Source organism: Oncorhynchus masou, chromosome 23 (genome assembly GCF_036934945.1).
Source record: "Oncorhynchus masou masou isolate Uvic2021 chromosome 23, UVic_Omas_1.1, whole genome shotgun sequence".
Taxonomy (NCBI): Eukaryota; Metazoa; Chordata; class Actinopteri; order Salmoniformes; family Salmonidae; genus Oncorhynchus; species Oncorhynchus masou.
The window spans coordinates 26,298,731-26,320,404 of NC_088234.1; the positions used below are offsets into that span (position 1 = coordinate 26,298,731).

Below are 21,674 nucleotides of genomic sequence, written 5' to 3' on the forward strand. Positions count from 1 at the left end.
TTAGAGTTTTCTTAGCACTTAATATGTTCTCTCTCAGGTGCTTGTAAGGGCACAGGGTAGCCTAGTGGTTAGAGCAGTGGACTAGTACCAGAAGGTTGCAAGTTCAAACCCCCAAGCTGACAAGGTACAAATCTGTCGTTCTGCCCCTGAACTGTTCCTAAGCCGTCATTGAAAATAAGAACTTGTTCTTAACTGACTTGCCTAGTTAAATAAAGGTCAAATAAAAAGACAGGTAGGATTCCAGTTGAGGTGGTTTAATAACGCTGATTCACATAGAGCAGGCACAGTGTATGGGCTAAGGCACTTTAAGGTATGGCTTGACAATAGTTTTAACCAAGAGTGCTTGTGAAAGTAAAAGGGGAATGTAAATACAATAGTAAATGGCAGGTATAAGCTTAATACATCCTCCAATTACATTGGCTATAAACAATAATATGGCTTCAATAGGTTATGTGCTGCACAGGACAAAACAGGCTGTGACTTCACTAATAAAAGATCAGAAGGGTGTAGCCACGCAGCACCATCATCCTCACACAACTGCATGAACTTGAATGCATGTCTACACAATCCACAATAAAACCAAATAAACTATACTTCACACATACAGTATTTATAGTTACAGGGCATATAAACACGGCACTAGGGAACATTATACTATACAAATCACAAATGTTCGAAATGAAATGACAAAAACAACCGAGCTAACAAGCTTGCATTTGCTAGTTTGTGGCAAAAGCGCAAATTAGCATAACATAGATAAACTACATAATTGTCAGCGAGTACGTCCAAAACATTAACACATGAAGAGTAAGACATATGTACTCATATTTCTGAAGGACACACGCTGGCCTTGGTAAAACAAATAATGCTAACTAAAGGAAAAAACAATAGATGGCTTGAACTAATTGACTTGACTTTTCTCTAGTTACTTCCTTATCCTCAGAGCTGGAGATCGCCCAGCATGCTCTGCTCCACATAACCGGTGGGCGGAGCTACAGCTCTCCAATACTGAATAGTTTATTCTCGATAGCCTTTCCTATGGTTGTGTTATATAATTCAGCACATTAAAGATACGGTATGTAGCCAGGTAAAATCAACATCCAAAATCAACATAAACTTTCGTGAGCATGTACAGGTGCAAAATAACAAATATTCAACCAATGCCGATCAGTCAAATAAGGTTCTTCTTTATTTGAGAAATTCAAATGTTCTTTGACCAGTGGGAAGTCTTATTGTTTGCTCTAATATACACAATAACTGGTTGAAAAGCAGGAAACATACCGGCAAAATAGCTAATCTTTGCAATCCTGGCATTTACACTGAAAGCTAAATAATTTATTACAACAGATTTGAAGCATACAAACACTTAATAATGTGTACTGGTCACTAACTGGTTTGAATCAAGGAATTGTGTGCTGAATTCAGGTTCAGTGCATTTGGATTTCATACATGTTTGTGTGATATAAAATCAAAACCAGTATCTTAAATACAGGGATGAGACAAACAATCCTCTTGCACCCAGACAATGAGCTTTTGGGTTAATTTATTCACATTAATTCAAAATCTAGCATTGTTTTCCTGAATGAAATGTCTGGATGTTAGTCTTGATTAAATTGAGATCACAGTTCCTCCTTGGCTAAATTACCATCAAATTAAGAATACAAAAAACAGTGAAGTACATATTTTTTTAAATGATATACAGTATCCTAGTGAATATTTTTTAACAGACACATGTTCAGTTAAGAGTCCCATATCCCACAATACTCCACACCAATCTTCTTTCCACACTATACAGTATAAGAATGTGCCCACTTAGCTTTTGGGATTCTTATATGCCATATTTGATTGTCCAGCATTTTTAGATAGTTGACGGTCTTGACCATTTTTCGGGTTGTGAGAGCTATTGGTCATATACTGTCGAATGGGACGCCCTCCCATTTATCTTGCAGCAGCTGAAAGGGAGAGTTCAACATTAACAAACTGGTCATGTATTATAAAACCCCAACCCAGGATCATACAGTATTTGAGAGGTGTGGTTGTATAAATGAGACCGCTCCTTTAACATCCCTCCCATTACAACAGGAATTTCAGTAGCCAAACGTTGTCGAACCGTTGCACATAGAAATGCCATGAATGGAGCTGCCGTGATTCCTTATTCCTTGTTCTACATAGCATATTTCTATCTGAATGTTACATAACGTTGCCTCCTGTTGAAATCACCCCTGGTGTGTTTACTTTGTGGTTACTCAATAGAACAGTAGAGGTCAGTATTGTATTATTGTCCAGATATCTGAGTTTGGGCTGTGTCGACTGAAAGTGGGACAATGGCCCGAGACCAAGGGGTTAATTGCACTGTGTTGCACAAATGACAGTAGCCCACATGGTCATTTGACAGATGTCTTTATCCAGAGCGATTTAGTCAAAGAATCCTCTTATCCATTTTATTTCATTATAAATCTCTCAGAGACTGCAACATCCAAATCTCCCAAACAGCTTTAAAACAACTTGATGTAATTAAGTGGAGGCTTATTTTGACAATAGAAGTCAGTTATCCAAAAACATAACTAACACTTTCTCTCTCAGCAGAATTCCTGACCGCTGACACCATTTCCCCCTTCAGCTACCAGCCAACAGCTCAAGGCTCTTATTACACTCCATTTGCACACACTGTATATAGATTTTTCTATTGTGTTATTGACTGAACTTTTGTTTATCCCATGTGTAACTCTGTGTTGTTGTTTTTTGTTGCACTGCTTTGCTTTATCTTGGCCAGGTCGCAGTTGTAAATGAGAACCTGTTCTCAACTGGCCTACCTGGTTAAATAAAGGTGAAATAAAATTAAAATAAATAAAAACAGTGAAAAGAGAGGAAGGTGGAGATTGCTATGCCCAATTCCCATTTGGAGGGTAGACCTACAGATGTAGAATCTTAATTTGATCACACAATTGCAGAAGAACTTTACACACAGGGTCTGACCGGCAAACATTGACATTTGCCGGCCCAGGGAGCCACACAATAGGGGCTGTCCAAAATAATATGTGTTTGTGTGAGGAAGTCTGTATCTTTCATCCCCTGCTGGTCTTTCAAGGGAGGGGTGAAAAATCACAGGAAACTCTTTCCCCTGCTCTCACCAGCCCAGGAACATTACTGAACATGCACAATGTAAGCTCCCAGCTTGCCGGGAATAATTGCATGTCCACGCCAGATAAAACAAAGTTGTAATGTAAAGGAATGGGGGAAAGGACAGAGAACTTGGAAAAGTTAAGTAGAAGACTACTGGTATGCATGTTTCTCTTAAACTTTGATCATTTGATTGAAGCTTTCCTCCTTGTCTTCCAATTACTTGAAGGGTAGGAGTCATGGGAACTGCTTGGACTAATTGCTTGGTAGAATCTTTTCACACTACTGAGCGGAGCCAAACTGCACTGGTCTGGTTAAGCATCCACCGTAGTTGCAGGAACTGTGCTGAAGAGAACCACTGTGCTGAAGAAGACCATAACAGCAATTGACAATGCTAATTTGCTAGTAAGTAAATAGTTTAAACGTACCACCTGAGGACTTCACCCCGAGAAGCATGACACCATCTTTGGTGCTGTCCGACCTGCTCTGGAAAGAAGCACTGCAAAGAGGCGAGAGTAGAGCATATTGATGATGGTATATTTGAACTGTTCAAATGGGGTACTGTCTAAATTGTATCTTCATCTACAGTCCAAGGACTATACTTACTTTTCTGTTCCATTATCAATTGCCTCTGTTGAGGGGGGGGAAAAAGTGTGTGACACTTAGTTTGTAATGTCAATAGACTTTTGTGTATGTAGACATAGTGCTGTTCAGAGTCACATCTAATTGAGTAATTAAGTAATACCTGTGTGATTGTGGACCTTCATGCTTTTAAATTTGAAAAAGACGATGACAGCAGCCACCACAACTCCCAGGACTGGCAAAAGAATCCACAGCATATTCTTATCTGGAGACAGAGGAAACCCATCTTTCTTTAGTGTGGCAGACAAAACGGTTGTTTTTCACATACTATGAGAAGTTGGATTAGTACCATCGTTCCAACAAAGTATCATGTAGCCAATTTATGATGAGTTGTAACTGAACATGGCCTGATTAATGACTTTGTACACACACACACACACACACACACACACACACACACACACACACACACACACACACACACACACAAACACACACACACACTAACAACCCAGTCAAATGTGAAGCGTATGCACCCTCTGGTGGGTGTGTTATTGGTAGAACATAGATCAGGAATAGGCAACCCTGGTCGTGGAGGCACTTCATGCTTTTGATATAACCGACCTGGAAGACCAGGTGTTTTGAATTTAGGCAATCATTGAACTGATGAATTAGCCCAGTTGGTCAGGTGTGGTGTCTCGTTGGAACAAAATCCTGCAGTACCTGCGGCACTCCAGGAACAGGGTTGCCTACCCCTGACATAGATGTAGAGGTAAAGGGGCCCATAAAGTTGCTACATTACTTGATTTAGGTGTTTCTGGTTCTTCATCTCCAGCCCGGTGACCTGAGTAGAGAAATAACATATTGTAAAACTCAATATACTCTGTAGAGTGATTTATAAAGTAAATTCTATGATAACTTCTATGAACTTTCAATAACCACGAGAAGGAGATGCTAGTTCCATAATTTGGAACTTGTCATCTGGATAATGTGTCTATTTAAAATGTTATGTTTGTTTTGCTGACCGTGTGTGTTTTTCAGTGCGAGGTAAATTTGTGTCAGTGTGAGTTAATTTCTTTACAGATGATGGTAGCAGAGGACCTACTGGCATCTTGACCCGCATTCCTATTGTTCTTGTCTCCTTCATGACCTGGAAACATTGTAATTTTTATCATTATACCATCCTGTTCATTTTCAGGTAGTGGACAAATAAGTGCATTGAGGGTAGGGTTGCAAAGCTACTGTTCATTTACCACAGTTACCAGAATATTCAGTAATTTGGGTAATTCATTTTTGGCAATCTATGGTAACTTTGATGATTTATACTTATCTTTCATAAATTGTATTGATATATAGTATTCCTTCTTACAAATTAAAATAATGCCATTGTTGGTTAGATGCTTTTTTCATTAAATAGGCATTGTTCTCTTGAAACATATCCACTAGAAATTCATGAAAAATATGGACACAGGTCTACTAATGAATACTATATATATATATATACAGTACCAGTCAACAGTTTAGACACACCTACTCAATCAAGGGTTTTTATATTTTTTTTACTATGTTCTACATTGTAGAATAATAGTGAAAACTTCCACACTATGAAATAATACATACGGAATCATGTAGTAACCAAAAAAGTGTTTAAAAAAATCAAAATATATTTTATTTGTTAGATTCTTCAAAGTAACCACCCTTTGCCTTGATGACAGCTTTCTTGATTTAGCACCTGTGTTTTATTAGTTTCCTTATGAAAATATTTAGTGAACATCATGACAGTAGCTAAAGCAAGGGGCTATAGCAGCACACAAGTAGACATCAAATGCATGCTGGGCAGGGCATGCCCTGAGCTCATTAAGTTAGCACTACTGGAGCGAAATTGGAGCGGGCGAGAAGGCCGACGCTCCAGCCTTTGGGAATCTCGCCAATAATGAATACTATATATATATATATATATGTGTGTGTGTGTGTGTGAGAGAGAGAGAAGGGAAGAGAGGGAGAGAGAGAGAGAAGGGAAGAGAGAGAGAGAGAGAGAGAGAGAGAGAGAAGGGAAGAGAGAGAGTGAAGGGTAGAGAGAGAGAGAAGGGAGGAGGGGAGAGAGAGCAGGGAAGAGAGAGAGCAGGGAAGAGAGAGACAGCAGGGAAGAGAGAGAGAGAGAACGCAGGCAAGAGAGAGAGAGAGAGAGAGAGCAGGGAAGAGAGAGAGAGAGCGGGGAAGAGAGAGAGAGAGAAAGAGAGCGAGAGAGACAGCAGGGAAGAGAGAAAGAGACAGCAGGGGAGAGAGAGCAGGGAAGAGAGAGAGAGACAGCAGGGGAGAGAGCAGGGAAGAGAGAGAGAGAGAGAGAGAGAGAGAGAGACAGCAGGGAAGAGAGAGAGAGAGACAGCAGGGGAGAGAGAGAGGGAGCTAGAGAGAGAGAGAGCTAGAGAGAGAGAGAGAGAGAGGGAGGGGGAGCTAGAGAGAGAGAGAGGGAACTAGAGAGAGAGCGAGGGAGCTAGAGAGAGAGAGGGGGAGCTAGAGAGAGGGAGGGAGCTAGAGAGAGAGAGAGGGAGCTAGAGAGAGAGAGAGAGATAAAGAGAACGAGAGGGAGCTAGAGAGAGAGAGAGGGAGCTAGAGAGAGAGAGAGAGCATATGTTTCAAGACAAAATAGCCTAAAAAAAGCATCTAACCAGCAATGGTATTATTTTCAATTAACTCTGCAACTGTCCCAACAACTGTCTTTTTTCAAAACTGCCAACAGTTTGGCACCAAAACATTTACAAAAAGGACATTCACCTAGTAAAAAAAATAATTGTGTAAAAAAAAATATAAAGGATATTTCATGCCGAATCCCACATATTAAACACCAATGGTATTCATTAAGTTGATGTTTTATATTTAGGATAATGTTAATCTTATTTGATTATTTAAAATGTTTTAAGGGCACAGAGGGCCAGAGATAATTACAGACACCTATGATAATCTGAAGTACCCAGAAGGGCCACTAGATGTCTTGTGATAAATTATTTAAAATCCTTGAAAGTTACCCAAATTCTTGTAGTTTACCTGTAAACTTCCAAATTTGCAGTAATATAGCTTCGCTTTGCAACCCTAATTGAGGGACAGTGATAGTGCTTTAGACTTACCTGTAATTCCACCACCTGAAACTGAAGAAAACATTAATGGCAAACCATTGTTATTGGGTCATGAGGATAATACCTAAACAAGGCAGGTATAACTCACTGTACCTAAGCCGTCATTGAAAATAAGAATTTGTTCTTAACTGACTTGCCTAGTTAAATAAAGGTCAAATAAAAAATAATAATACATCAAGTGTTTGAATTAAAAAAGTAAGGCTATCCGAAATTATGTAATATCTACACAAGCTGGCTTTGTCATATTTATTTATTAGAATGATTATACTTAAGTCACTTCCATTGATTGTTAGCTAGCGGTGGCGAGAGTTCGCTGAAGTTTTTAGTGGTTGTTCAGAGAAAACCCAACCATGGATTACAGTCTTCCTGGCCCATATAGACCACTTCCAGGGTAAGGAACCATCTAACGTTGAGTTGTAAAAATCCTGAAATTCCCTTTAAGTTACGGTCTAAATCCAGTCCCAAGTTATTGGTTTGTGGGTTATTTGATGGAACATAAGTTAATAAATCAGATTGACAGGAAACAGTACCTTTCTCTTCTGGTCTGGAGGTGGTCAAGGATCCCAGTGAAGGAAAACCATGTCTCTCTGTGGTTGTCTGAATAACTGAAGAATGACAATTTTAACTTTACTGTAATCAGTAGGCTATTTCTCATTACAGAGAAGAAGGTATCTTTAATTTAATGCTTTGCTAGCGATCATCTATCTTATCTCTGTTGTAATTTGAGAGAGGGTAGCAACCTCCTCTTACCTTGTGGGTGAGTCTTTGATGTAGCCTGAACTGCGGTCACATTTTGGAGTGGGCCACCTGTGGGAACAGTTGTTGTGGCCTGGGTTGTTGCCCCTTTGTCTGTTAACAATGCTAAGGGGGAAGAATGCACTCATTTACAGCATTTCTAACATTTAAGATCTGGGGCAGTATGTATCAATCATCTTAGTAGGAGTGCTGATCTAGGATCAGGTCCGATCCTGTTCATGTAATCTTATTCATTGTGATCTAAAAGGCAAGACTCATCCTAAATCAGCACTCTGAGATGCTTGATATATGGTCAGCCTCTGGTTATTATCATTTGGTTATTCCAACAGCCATGCATCTGTAGAGCTTATTTGACATATGAGCACATCTGACCGAGGGTGTAGGACCCCAGTCATAGAAATACAGTTCACAAAGCAGACTGTAGTCAGTATTTTGTTTTCAGATGGGCAATTTAAATGAAATACCATCATCCTTAGCATGTAGAGATGTGGACTGCACTGAGAGATGGGGTGGTGTTGTTGTTGGTTTGTCCGTGGCATTTACTGTTTCTGGAATGTAAAAACAGTCTAAGAGCAGAGTTTCTCATTCTAAGGTTACAATGTCCTAAGGTTTTGATAGTTATTTGAACAAGAGATTAATACAGCGGTTTGAATCTGAAACCATTTGTTTTATATGTTTTCTTTTACTTACTGCGTGTGGTCTCAGTAGCGGTGGCAGCAGCATTGGTTATCAGGACAGATGTATTGGGAGGAGGAACACTCGTATTGGGTGTCTCAGTTGCTATGACGACAGATCAAAGATGTTCTAACTCAGTAGTGTAAAATAAGATGCAAATCATCAAAAAGTAGCAGCAGGAGTCGTCGGTGATGAGAGAATATTAGACTTAAAAATGCAACCAAATAACATTTTTTTTTGAAAGACTATCACTGTCTATGCGTCTGCCTATTGTTCATCTCTTGAAATATTACCTCAGAACCTCATAATATACCTACGTGGAACTTGGTCTAATGGCAGTCCATCAGGTTGCCCTGCTGTTGGTTCTGCTATTGGTGCTTCTGATCTTTTTTAACAATACTTAACTTCTGTGGCAACACCATAACCATACCGAACGACAAACAGGCAAAAAATGACTTCATGATTTAGTAAGTTGTTTACGTTTTCAAGGCTGAATGTAATATATTGTTTGCTAATACTTCCTGTTAAGAAAACCTGTAATTGTACCACATTTAGCAATAAGCTTCACCTGCAGACTAATTCTCGGTAAAGTGCGGCTCTAAATCCTAAAGCAATCTAGAGGATGTGAGAGCACTCCAAAGAGCTGACATTATGACAGATCGAAAGTCACCATTTCTGTCTAGGTCGCTAAAACATTTCCTCAGAGATACTGGTCCCTTTTAGATTCAAAGGTTAGACAATTGTGTCGTTCCTGTTTGGCATGTTTTGAAAGACCACTGTCTTTCTATTTATTTGAATTTTAAATAGACCGATTTTGACGATGCACCCCTGAGAAAGCCATCCCGTCTGTGACACTTTGAGGTGGATATCCTCTGCTTCAGGCCCAGACCTGTGAAAAGCTGCATCCTGTCCCAGACAGAGTATTGTTGTCCCCTGGCCCCTACTGGCTCGAACAGCCAAAGGGCCAGGAAGGGTTTCCTGTCTTCTCCCCCGTCAGAGAGGGGCTTCAGCTCAACTGTCTTTGTGCCTGATGTTTCACACTGACTTTTGAGCACATAATCCAATACTTGACCCCTGCTTTTGCCTCTTTTTCCTCTGCTATAGCTGCATTTTGTCTTTGTACAAAGACCCCTCCTCGTCGGCTGTGGCGGCAGATTCACCCCTGCCCCCACCCTTTCATAATAAGTACTGTACCTTATGGCAACAGTAATAATCTATTTCCATGATACAGGCAAATGGAAAGTGCCATCACTAAGCCTACAAGATAGGCTAAATACACTTACATTTCACCCTTTATAAATTTAGTTTTCTATATATTATGGTGGGACATATTTGCAAGGGTGAAAACTGCCATTTCTCTCGCCACTCTAGAGAGGCTTGCACTGCAGTGACCTTTGATTGGGTGTTTCTTGCAGATGTTAGATTCATACTGGAAGGAGATTTGCTGCCGATTGGACCATTTCACTTCGAAAGGGACTCAGGACAATAATCTCTCCCCCTGTGAGAGAAGGGGCAGTTTGGTTCCCACTGACTATCTGCAGTTCCAATCACCTCTCTGGGCAGCACATGGCCGTTAACGATCCTCTTGGATCCGTGCCCATGATCCAATCAAAACAAACTATTTGGAGACTTCCTCTTTTTTTTCCACCAGCCCAAGTAACCACATTAATTTGTCTTGGGCCTGGACATGGTTTTATTCCTAGATGTTTTGTCTTTGTTATCCGTGTTGTCCGATGCATTACGTCCCCCGAATAGATCGCCAAAGATGGCTAAAGTTGATCATAAGACGACTTGAAATAAAGTCAACTTGAAATAAAGTAGACTTGAAATAAAGTCGACATGAAATAAAGTCGACTTGAAATAGAGTAGACTTGAAATAAAGTAGACTTGAAATAAAGTCGACATGAAATAAAGTCGACTTGAAATAGATCCTAGATTAAATAAAGTAGACTTGAAATAAAGGTGTAAAGTGAAAACAAGGTGATGAACAGGGTTCCTCACACACACCTAATAAAGACTATTTTAGGTATGCATTTTGTCTTTCAATAGACCTTTAATAAAATAGGAATAATTTAGGTCCTGCCAATAGCTTTGGTTGGTCTCCCTGTCAACATTCATGGCCATGTGTCCCTCTTGGGTGACTTGACCCACGGGGAGGTTTCAGAGTTATCCTGGTAACACTTGATGCAACTTAACACAAAGTGTTCAGAAATTGTATACTACTTTATAAATATTAATTGCACCTTATCAAGGTTTGTGGCTGTACCTTCCTCCACATGAGGCTGACCAGGATAATATACATTATTTTGGGAACACTACACAAGATTCGAATCAACGACAATAAAAAACAACGCTGCTCTTATATCAGGCTAGGGCAAAAATGTTGAACATGGAGAAATGTTCAACATGTGAGCCTGTCTGTTAGAACAGCTCCCAGACATACTGTGTTTCATGTCATACTATAACATAATTCATGATCCAAATGTCGATATACAAGATTTTTTGTTGCAATCCAAGTCTGGTTAAGATGGTAAGTAAATACTACAGCCAATTAAAACAATGATCAAGACAAAATAACATAAAACACAATAAACTTCAACTACTGGTAAGTCATGTTGTCTATTTTTGAAGTATACATTTTTCCCGACTACAACTTTTTAAATCCATTACTGACTGAATAATAAAACGTACGATCTCCTATCCAAGTATGTTTGTAGTAATTTTTTACTCCCAAAAGCAGATCTAAATATCCATGTACCTGTAGTGAGGAGCTTGAGCGGGGTTAGGAGGAGGATAAGAAGAGCAATCCTAAAGGTCTTCATGGTGGTTCTGCTGAGCGCTCCCGTCCTGGGTCCTTTTTAGGGATCTGCAGAGCTGTGTGAGCCACTGCTATCAACCACTGGAAAAGTTGTTCACATTCTTGCCGATTGCTGCTTATTGGCACTTTCTTTGATAAAAAAAATGGGAGGAAGTAGACCAGCTTCCCTTTGAGGTCAGAGGGTATGGGGTGGCTGCTTCGGCCAGTGGGAGAAGTCTTTCACGTGTCCCAACTTGGACAGGAACTCGGCCCCTAAGGTGTGTTTTTACTTCAACGCCAACTCCTGTCACTTATTTTTTCCTGCCCGCACGTTGCAGGCGTGACCGGTGTGAAGGAATCTAGTAAGTGTCTCAGACTAGGCTGGGCTGTGTATGACCCAAAACAATATGCACAGATGTAGGATCTTAATTTGATCACTCTTTTGTTGCTGAGAATTTTCCTGCAAAGCAGGAAATGCAAACGGGTAGTGTATTTGAGTTTTAGAAGGCTTCTAAAGGTTGTAATTTCCACATTTTCCTACACCTGTAAGGCCTATCATTTCAGAATGGGCTTTCAGGAAAATAGTTTTGCCTCAAACTGAACTGCATGTTCAGCTCTTCAGCATACCCTTGAGACACCCACATTTTCAAAGGAACTCATTCAAGGTGACAAATAATTGTTACACTTCTTATGTGAACTGTGTTCAATAAAACCAATATAGTGGTCAGTTGCAACTCTCGTTTGACTCTTTTAATATAGCTAGGACCATTTGCAAGGACTTGGCACCAAACTCTACTGATATTGTGAAAGGCACACCCCATCATCTTTGTTACAGTTTATTTTAATGAACAGTTAACTGTGAGCCATACCCATTGGTGATTAATGTGAGTTCCTCAGATATCTTCTCGAGCTACAGATCTGCATTTGCATAGCGGCAGGGAGGGTGGTGGGATGATAAGTTTTAATCAGCCCTTCCGTCAGTAATCAGGCCAGTCTTGCTCCCTCTCTGACCTCTAGGATCAGCATTGATCTCCTACCATGCCTCAATTCTGAGCAATTTGTTGGTTGCACAAATGTTGGTATATTGGCAACACTTTAATTTACAGTTGTCTGTAAGTCTTCCCTAAGTCGTTGTATATGAGAATGTGCCAGCTTATAATGAGTGCAAAAAAACGTTTTACGCTCTTGTTTAAAAAAATACACTGTAAATCCAATTATTAGATGTATTATGTAATCATATAACAAAATATAATTGCAATGAAAATAAAGTCAATACTGTTTGATAAATAAATATAATGGACTGAGTGTCCATTTTTTTGTGTGAAGTGTTAAATGCAACAAAGGGTGTATAAATCACTGCCTATAATAGCAACTCAAAGCCATCAATTTGATTATTCATAATTTCAATTAATTATTAAAAAAAATATAAAGTATGAGCAGAAGCAGCGCACATCTTTCTGAAGGGATCTCATTCTTGGAAAGCGATGAAAAACGGAATAAATTCCAAATATATATATTTTTTACCAAGTACTATGCATTTTTCATATACAGTTGAAGTCGGAAGTTTGCATACACTTAGGTCGGAGTTATTAAAACTCGTTTTTCAACGCCTCCACAAATGTCTTGTTAACAAACTATAGTTTTGGCAAGTCGGTTAGGATATCTACTTTGTGCATGACAAGTCCTTTTTCCAAGAATTGTTTATAGACAGATTATATCACTTATAATTCACTGTATCGCTATTCCAGTGGGTCAGAAGTTTACATACACAAAGTTGACTGTGCCTTTAAACAGCTTGGAAAATTCCAGAAAATGATGGCATGGCTTTAGAAGTTTCTGATATGCTAATTTACATCATTTGAGGCAATTGGAGGTGTACTTGTGGATGTATTTCAAGGCCTAACTTCAAACTAAAATTAGTTAGACCAAATTTCTATCAACATGTTAAATGTGCAACCAGAGGGAAAAAATTCTAGATCACCGAACACCTTTATTGCACTGTTGATTAGAGCCTGTAAGTAAGCATTTCACTGTAAGGTCTACACCTGTTGTATTCGGCGCATGTGACAAATAAACTTTGATTTGATTTGTATGTAAACTTCCGACTTCAACGGGATTCAAAAACGCTCATTACTGCTTTTATTCTGTGGGATTGGTGAAGACAGCTCATTGTGGAAGAAAATGAATGAAGCGGAAGAGTGTGAAGCAGCTAGAATGCTATTGATGACGTCTTCCATTCTTCTTTGTTTTCATACGAGTGTCACGCACCCAGATGACCTTACACTGGTTGCTTGAGAATGTTGTTGTTATAGTATTGAGGTTGCAGACATTCACTTCCCCCGTATGAAGAATGAAAAACAGATCTAAAGAACTTCTGGATAGATCTACTGAATTAGCATTCTAAATCCAGATATGTGCTTGCTAGAGGATTTGATGCAATAGTCGTTACTTGCACCTTCATGCAAATCATGTAAAAAAATGTGCACACACAGTTCACTGTGGAATTCTAACAATTAAAAAAAATGGAAACAAATGATATTATATCAGTGAATCCTCACTTTAAAAAGTGTAGGGCCAGGATTCAATCCAATTATGCTTTGCAGCTATGCACCGACATATGCTGTGTTAACCATGAATATGGTCTCCGCAAAGGCAGGAACATGGCCTTTTAAAGGTGCATAGCCGACAAAGCGCGATCAGATTAACTTTGAGCTTTACCTGTGAGGTTTATTACTTTGCTCCATTCCAAAGTCAAGGCTCTGGCCTTCCATAAACAGGATGTTAGAACCTGCTTCCTTCAATTGTGCATTGTTTCTCATGTACAATTGAACAAGTCTGACAAGGGCCACTGGGAGGGACTCCAGCTGCAGCTCCACCTTACGCTCCTGACACTGTCAGAGCCCCACCAAACCCGTCTTAAATGTTGGTGGCACTGGCCTACTTTTTGATGATATGTACATCTTGCAGAGTGTAGCTTGAAAAAGCTAACATTGGGTAACACACTTTCTAATTTATTGAATTAGCTGGGGTTTCATCTTGACGAATCACTATCAATGACCATTATCATTGTTGTTACTATTATTATGGTCCAATCAATAATCATCTTTTTCACTCTGCTCTGTGGGAATACAGCTATTGATCGAAGGTCAGAATCAGGGTGGGAATGTGTTTGTTAAGGAAATATCTAAAGCATCCCAGGCATTACTCATCTTAATGGAAAGTATTCAGAACCCTTGACATTTTCCACATTTTGACATGTTACAGCCTTATTTTAAAATAGATAAAAAAAACGTTTTCCCTCATCAACCTACACCCAATTTCATATAATGACTAAGTTAAAACAGGTTTTTAGGCATTTTTGCAAATGTATTAAAAATAAAAATGGAAATATCACATTCACATATGTATTCAGACCCTTTACTCAGTACTTTGTTGAAGCACCTTTGGCAGCGATTACAGCTTTGGGTCTTCTTGGGAATGGCGTTACAAGCTTGGCACACCTGTATTTGGGGAGTTTCTCCCATTCTTCTCTGCAGATCCTCTCAAGCTCTGTCAGGTTGGATGGGGAGCGTCACTGCACAGCTATTTTCAGGTATTTTCAGAGATGTTAGATCAGGTTCAAGTCCGGGGTTTGGCTGGGCCACTCAAGAACATTCCGAGACTTGTCCCGAAGCCTCTCCTGCGTTGTCTTGGCAATGTCCTTAGGCTCGTTGTTCTGTTGGAAGGTGAAGTTTTGCCCCATTCTAAGGCCCTGAGCGCTCTGGACCAGATTTTCATCAAGGATCTCTGTACTTTGCTCAGATTATCTTTCCATCGATCCTCACAAGTCTCTGAGTCCCTGCCGCTGAAAAACCTCCCCACAACATGATGCTGCCACCACCATGCTTCACCGTAGGGATGGAGCCAGGTTTCCTCCAGATGTGACACTGGGCATTCAGGCCAAAGAGTTCAATCTTGGTTTCATCCGACCAGAGAATCTTGTTTCTCATTGTCTGAGAGTCCTTTAGGTGCCTTTTGGCAAACCTAGGGCCGTCATATGCCTTTTACTCAGGAGTGGTTTCTGTCTGGCCACTCTACCATTAAGGCCTGATTGGTGGAGTGCTGTAGAGATGGTTGTCCTTCTGGACTGGAAGGTTCTCCCATCTCCACAGAGGAACTCTGGAGCACTGTCAGAGTGGCCAAAAAGTGGTCAGATGAAGCAGATGCTTAACTACAGGACTGTTTTGCTATCACAGACTGGAACATGTTCTGGGATTCTTCCGATGGCATCAGTCACTGGCTTTATCAATAAGTGCATTGAGGATGTCATCCCCAAAGTGAATTTACGTACATACCCCACCAGAAGCCATGAATTACAGGCAACGTTCGCACTGAGCTAAAGGATAGAGCTGCTGCTTTCAAGTTGCGGGACTCTAACCCGGAAGCGTATAAGAAATCCCGCTATACCCTGCGACAAACCATCAAACAGCCAAAGCGTCAATACAGGGCTAAGATTGAATTATACTACACTGGCTACGACACTCGTCTTATGTGGCAGGGCTTGCAAACTATTACAGACTACAAAGGGAAGCACAGCCGTGAGCTGTCCAGTGACACGAGCCTACCAGATGAGCTAAATCACTTCTATGCTCGTTTTGAGGCAAGCAACACTGAGACATACATGAGAGCATCAGCTGTTCCGGACGACTATATGATCATGTTTTCAAAAGCCGGTGTGAGTAAGACCTTTAAACAGGTCAACATTCACAAGGTTGCGGGACCAGATGGATTACCAGGACGTGGCAGGTGTCTTCACTGACATTTTCAACATGTCCCTGATTGAGTCTGTAATACCAACATCTTTCAAGCAGACCACCATAGTCCCTGTACCCAAGAACACAAAGGCAACCTCCCTAAATGACTACAGACCTGTAGCACTCACGTCCGTAGCCATGAAGTGCTTTTGAAAGGCAGGTAATGGCTCACATCAACACCATTATCCCAGAAACCCTAGACCCACTCCAATTTGCATACCGCCCAAACAGATCCATAGATGATGCAATCTCTATTGTACTCCACACTGCCCTTTCCCACCTGGACAAAAGGAACACCTATGTGAGAATGCTATTCATTGACTACAGCTCAGCATTCAACACCATAGTACCTTCAACGCTCATCACTAAGATAAGGATCCTGGGACTAAACACCTCCTTCTACAACTGGATCCTGGATTTACTGACGCACCGCCCCCAGGTGGTGAGTGTAGGTAGCAACACATCTGTCATGCTGATCCGCAAACCTGGAGCCCCCGGGGGTGTGTGCTCAGTCCCCTCCTGTACTCCCTGTTCACCCACGACTGCATGGCCAGGCATGACTCCAACACCATCATTAAGTTAGCTGACGACACAACAGTGGTAGGCCTGATCACCGACAACAACGAGACAGCCTATAGGGAGGAGGTCAGAGACCTGGCCGGATGGTGCCAGAATAACAACCTATCCCTCAACGTAACCAAGACAAAGGAGATGATTGTGGACTACAGGAAAACAAGGCCCGAGCACGCCCCCATTCTCATCGACGGGGCTGTATAGGAGCAGGTTGAGAGCTTCAAGTTCCTTGGTGTCAACATCATCAACAAACAAGAATGGTCCAAACACACCAAGACAGTCGTGAAGAGGGCACGACAAAGCCTATTCCCCCTCAGGAAACGAAAAAGATTTGGCATGGGTCCTGAGATCCTCAAAAGGTTCTACAGCTGCAACATCGTGGTTGCATCACTGCCTGGTACGGCAATTGCTCGGCCTCCGACTGCAAGTCACTACAGAGGGTAGTGCATACAGCCCAGTACATCACTGGGGCTAAGTTGCCTGCCATCCAGGACCTCTACACCAGGTAGACCCCAGCCCCAAATTGTCAAAGACCAGAGCCAGCCACGTTACAGACTGTTCTCTCTGCTACCGCATGGCAAGCAGTACCAGAGTGCCAAGTCTAGGACAAAAAGGCTTCTCAACAGTTTTTACCCCCAAGCCATAAGACTCCTGAACAGGTAATCAAATGGCTACCCGGACTATTTGCACTGTGTTCCTCCCCCACAACCCCTCTTTTACGCTGCTGCTACTCTGTTTATCATATATGCATAGTCACTTTAACTATACATTCATGTACATACTACCTCAATTGGCCCGACCAACCAGTGCTCCCGCACATTGGCTAACCGGGCTATCTGAATTGTGTCCCGCCACCCACCACCCGCACTTTTACGCTGCTGCTACTCTCTGTTCATCATATATGCTTAGTCACTTTAACCGTATCTACATGTACATACTACCTCAATCAGCCCGACTAACTGGTGTCTGTATGTAGTCTCGCTACCTTTATGGCTTCGCTACTGTATATAGACTCGCTACTGTTATTTTTCCCTGTCTTTTTACTGTTGTTTTTATTTCTTAACTATTGGTCACCTAATGCACTATTGATTAGAGCCTTTAAGTAAGTATTTCACTGTAAGGTCTACACCTGTTGTACGCGGAGCATGTGACAAATATACTTTGATTTGATCAACTCCCTGACCAAGGCCCTTCACCCCCGATTGCTCAGTTTGGCCGGGCGGCCAGCTTTAGGAAGGGTCTTGGGGGTTTCATACCTCTTCCTTTTAAGAATGATGGAGGCCACTGTGTTCTTGGAGACCTTCAATGCTGCAGAAAAGTTTAGCTACCCTTCCCCAGATCTGTGCCTCGACACAATCCTGTCTTGGAGCTCTACGGACAATTCCTTCACTTGGTTATTTTTCTGACATGCACTGTCAACTTTGGGACCTTATATAGACAGATGTGTGCCTTTCCAAATCATGTCCAATCAATTGATTATACCACAAGTGGACTCCAATCAATAAACACCTCAAGGTCTGAATATTTATGTAAATAAGGTATTCCTGTTTTACATTTTTTATAAATTTGCTAAAATTTCTAAAAACCTGTTATGCTTTGTCATTATGGGGTATTGTGTGTAGATTGCTGAGATACAAATACAAATACTTTTTTTAGAATAAGGTTAACGGGTCTGAATACTTTGACTGTATCGTTTCGGTATCGTTTCGGTATCAATTATTGTGATGGTATTGAGTATTGTGATATTAAACCTGGTATCAGTATAGAAGTCAAAACACTGACACTGAGTAACTAAATCTTTACCAATAAGCAGTAACGCTTGCTATTATTATTATTATTATTATTATTGTTATTATTATTGCAGTGATTATTATTCAAAATGGTAATGGTAGAGGTAGTATGGGTAATGGTAGTGGTTTAATGGTGGTATTGGCTGTAAGGTAACAAATTGTGGAAAAGGTCAAGGGGTCTGAATACTTTCCGAATGCACTGTAATCAATATGAATTCGGAGGTCAGAAATTATTAAATATTAAAGCATTAGACCTCTCAATAAAGGCTTCAGTCATACAAAAGTTATACTTAAATCCAAACTGGTTCTCTAGCAGATTAGTATGAATGTCTCACCCTATGTTCAAGAATGGCATTTTTCCCTTTATTCAGATTACAACCTCTCACTTTCGATTATTTGAAAATGAAATAATCTCCAAAATATCGCTATTTTTAAAACAAGTCATAGAAAGTTGGTTGCAATTTCATCCACCAGAAAAGACAGAACAAATATTACAACAAATATTTTGGTTAAACTCAAATATACTAATTGATTCTTAGGGATAGGCATCCCGTTAGACTGTTTGGGATAGGGGGCAGCATTTTCACGTTCTAATGAAAAGCATGCCCAGAGTAAATTTCCTGCTACTCAGGCCCAGATGCTAATATGTGCATATTATTAGTAGTATTGGATAGAAAACACTATGAAGTTTCTAAAACTGTTTGAATGATATAACAGAACTCAGAGGGCAGACAAAAACCTGAGAATAATCCAACCAGGAAGTGGGAAATCTGAGGTTTGTAGTTTTTCTACTCATTGCTTATCGAATATGCAGTGTCTATGGGGTCATATTGCAGTTCCTACGGCTCCCACTAGATGTCAACAGTCTTCAGAACCTTGTTTGAGGCTTCTACTGTGAAGTGGGGGCGAATGAGAGCTGATTGAGTAAGGAGTCTGCCAGAGTGCCATGAGCTGATCACACGCGCTCACGTGAGAGGTAGCTGCGTTCCATTGCAATTCTAAAGACAAAGGAATTCTCTGGTTGGAACATGATTGAATATTTATGTTAAAAACATCCTAAAGATTGATTCTATACATCGTTTGACATGTTTCTATGAACTGTGATATAACTTTTTGAACTTTTCGTCTGAACTTTCGCCTGGACTTGCCCGCGCCTCGTGAGTTTGGATTTGTTTACTAAACGCACTAATAAAAGGAGGTATTTGGACATAAATTATGGACTTTATCAAACAAAAAAAACATTTATTGTGGAACTGGGATTCCTGGGAGTGCATTCTGATGAAGATCATCAAAGGTAAGTGAATATTTATAACGCCATTTATGACTTTTACTGACTCCACAACATGGCGGGTATCTGCATGGCTTGTTTGTGTGTCTGAGCTCCGTACTCAGATTATTGCATGGCTTGCTTTTTCCGTAAAGCTTTTTTGAAATCTGACACAGTGGTTGCATTAAGGAGAAGTATATCAATAATTTTGTGCATAGTACTTGGTACTTGGTATTATCAAAGTTTATTATGAGTATTTCTGTAAATTGATGTGGCTCTCTGAAAATTTGCCGGATGTTTTCGAGGCACAACATTACTGACCATAAAGCGCCAATATACACTGAGATTTTTGGATATAAATATGAACTTTATCGAACAAAACATACATCTATTGTGTAACATAAAGTCCTATGAGTGTCATCTGATGAAGATCCTTAAAGGGTAGTGATTAATTTTATCTCTATTTCTGCTTTCTGTGACTCTTCTCTCCGCTAGCGGAACCCCTATCCCAAACAAGTTTTAACGGGACATTTGTAAATCATGAAGCGCCTTATGTCACCATCGCAGATTTTCGAGAAACAACAAATGTTTGTACTGTGGTATCCCAGGAGGTCTAACCCGGGGGGTGGTAATAGAGGGGAGGTACGTGATGCGACGTTGGCTCCCTCTGCTGGGAGTACACGAGCTGGGCACCCCGACACGGATAGCTCCAAGTGGAGGTAATTAGGGGAAAGTGCCAACCTGCCGTAGAAGCCACATAAAAGGAGCACTGTGGCACACCGCGGGAGAGGACCGGAAGAGACCGACACAGAGCCAAAGCTGAGAAGAAGGACTGAGCCAAACCTACGTGATTTTCTTTATGTTTATTCATGGCCTAGTAAAGTTGTGTTTGCGGACTAAAACCTCCGTCTCTGTGTTAATCTCTGCATGCTCAACCCAACACCCCACGGTTTACCACATATGGTGGAGAATGCAGGCAACTTAGTAGCTTTGGGTGCCGTGGAGTCAAGCGTACGGAGATTACCATGGAGGAGCTGGTGGCTCAGTTTATCCTCAGCCAGTGGAAGCAACAGGCTTTCCAGGAGCAAGCACTGGAGGAGCAGCACCAACAAAACCTCAGACTAGTAGCAGAGGTAGCCCAGTTGAAGGCAGGGATGGCTCAGGAGTCTGGCCCGAATCAGTTCCTGGTTAAGTTAAGGGAGGAAGATGACGTGGAGACGTTTTTGTGCAACTTCGAGAGGACGCCGCAGAGGGACGGATGGCCCAAGCCCAAGTGGGCCAGCCTGTTGGCACCCTACAGTACCTCTCCGGGAAGGCCCAGAAGGCCTACTTTGACTTGAACGCTGACCAGGCCACAAATTATGAGGGGCTTAAAAGTGAGATCCTGAGCCATTATAGATTCAGCCTCGCACGTCGTGCACAACTGGTCCACGACTGGGCCTTTGTCACCACCCTTTCCCCCGTGCTCAGATGAGCGACCTGGTGCGCCTGACCAAGGGATGGCTACTGACTGACATACCGTCCGTACCGATAATCGACAAGCTCGTCCTGGATCGATAGAGCCTGGGGGAATTGCTGACCGCTGTGGAAACTCACCAGAACACCCAGGACCTGCTGAAAAGGGCCCGAGCGGAGAGAGGGGACGCGGCAAGGGGGAAGAACAACACAAAGAGAGGTGAGGGGCTGAAGAGGGCCCAGACGAAACCAGCCGAGGACGGGAAGCAGGATGACCCAAACCGACGATGTCGGCCACTGCTGCACCTAGATCAGAGGCACTGCTATGAGTGCGGTGAGCCGGGACAGCTCCCGGGAGGAGGACATGCCCTCCACATCCCCCAGCTCTGGCTTAACCTGGATGGCAAGTTATGTCATCTCCTGGTGGGCGCACTCCGATGGTTCCTGTACGAATCAATGGCATCGACACCAGTGCTCTGCTGGACTCCGGCAGCATGGTAACCCTGGCCCACCCGCAGTGGCTCACCCGAGAGGGGAAAGAATCACCGGGGACGAGGAGGAGACAATGTCCTGTGTACAAGGGGACACGAAGAGGTACCCAACTGTGCCGGTGAGGTTTACCACCCCGAAGGGGGAGTGCCAGATGCTCGTGGGGGCTGTTCCTAACCTGCCCGTGTCTTTTCCCCTCGGTGGATATTGCCCTCTCTTCCAGGTACTGTTGAGGAGGGACCT

General features: G+C 41.6%; 1 protein-coding gene across 3 annotated transcripts; it reads right to left on the bottom strand.

Annotated features, from left to right (window-relative positions):
- Positions 1 to 1,166: 1,166 nt before the first annotated feature.
- Positions 1,167 to 11,392, bottom strand: LOC135510637 (mucin-2-like). 3 transcript variants are annotated; one of them, XM_064931715.1, is made up of 12 exons: positions 11,026 to 11,392; positions 8,283 to 8,372; positions 8,057 to 8,140; positions 7,587 to 7,697; positions 7,367 to 7,441; positions 6,828 to 6,848; positions 4,808 to 4,852; positions 4,505 to 4,546; positions 3,866 to 3,967; positions 3,727 to 3,751; positions 3,552 to 3,619; positions 1,167 to 1,952 (listed from the first exon to the last, which is right to left on the bottom strand). In XM_064931715.1, the coding sequence occupies exons 1-12, from the start codon at positions 11,087 to 11,089 to the stop codon at positions 1,939 to 1,941; spliced, it is 741 nt and encodes a 246-aa protein (XP_064787787.1). In that variant the 5' UTR covers positions 11,090 to 11,392; the 3' UTR covers positions 1,167 to 1,938. The 3 variants fall into 3 exon arrangements, with proteins under 3 accessions (XP_064787787.1, XP_064787785.1, XP_064787788.1); XM_064931713.1 differs by having other exon boundaries at positions 3,549 to 3,619; positions 11,026 to 11,391; XM_064931716.1 differs by lacking the exon at positions 6,828 to 6,848 and having other exon boundaries at positions 3,549 to 3,619; positions 11,026 to 11,391.
- Between the last annotated feature and the right edge of the window lie 10,282 nt (positions 11,393 to 21,674).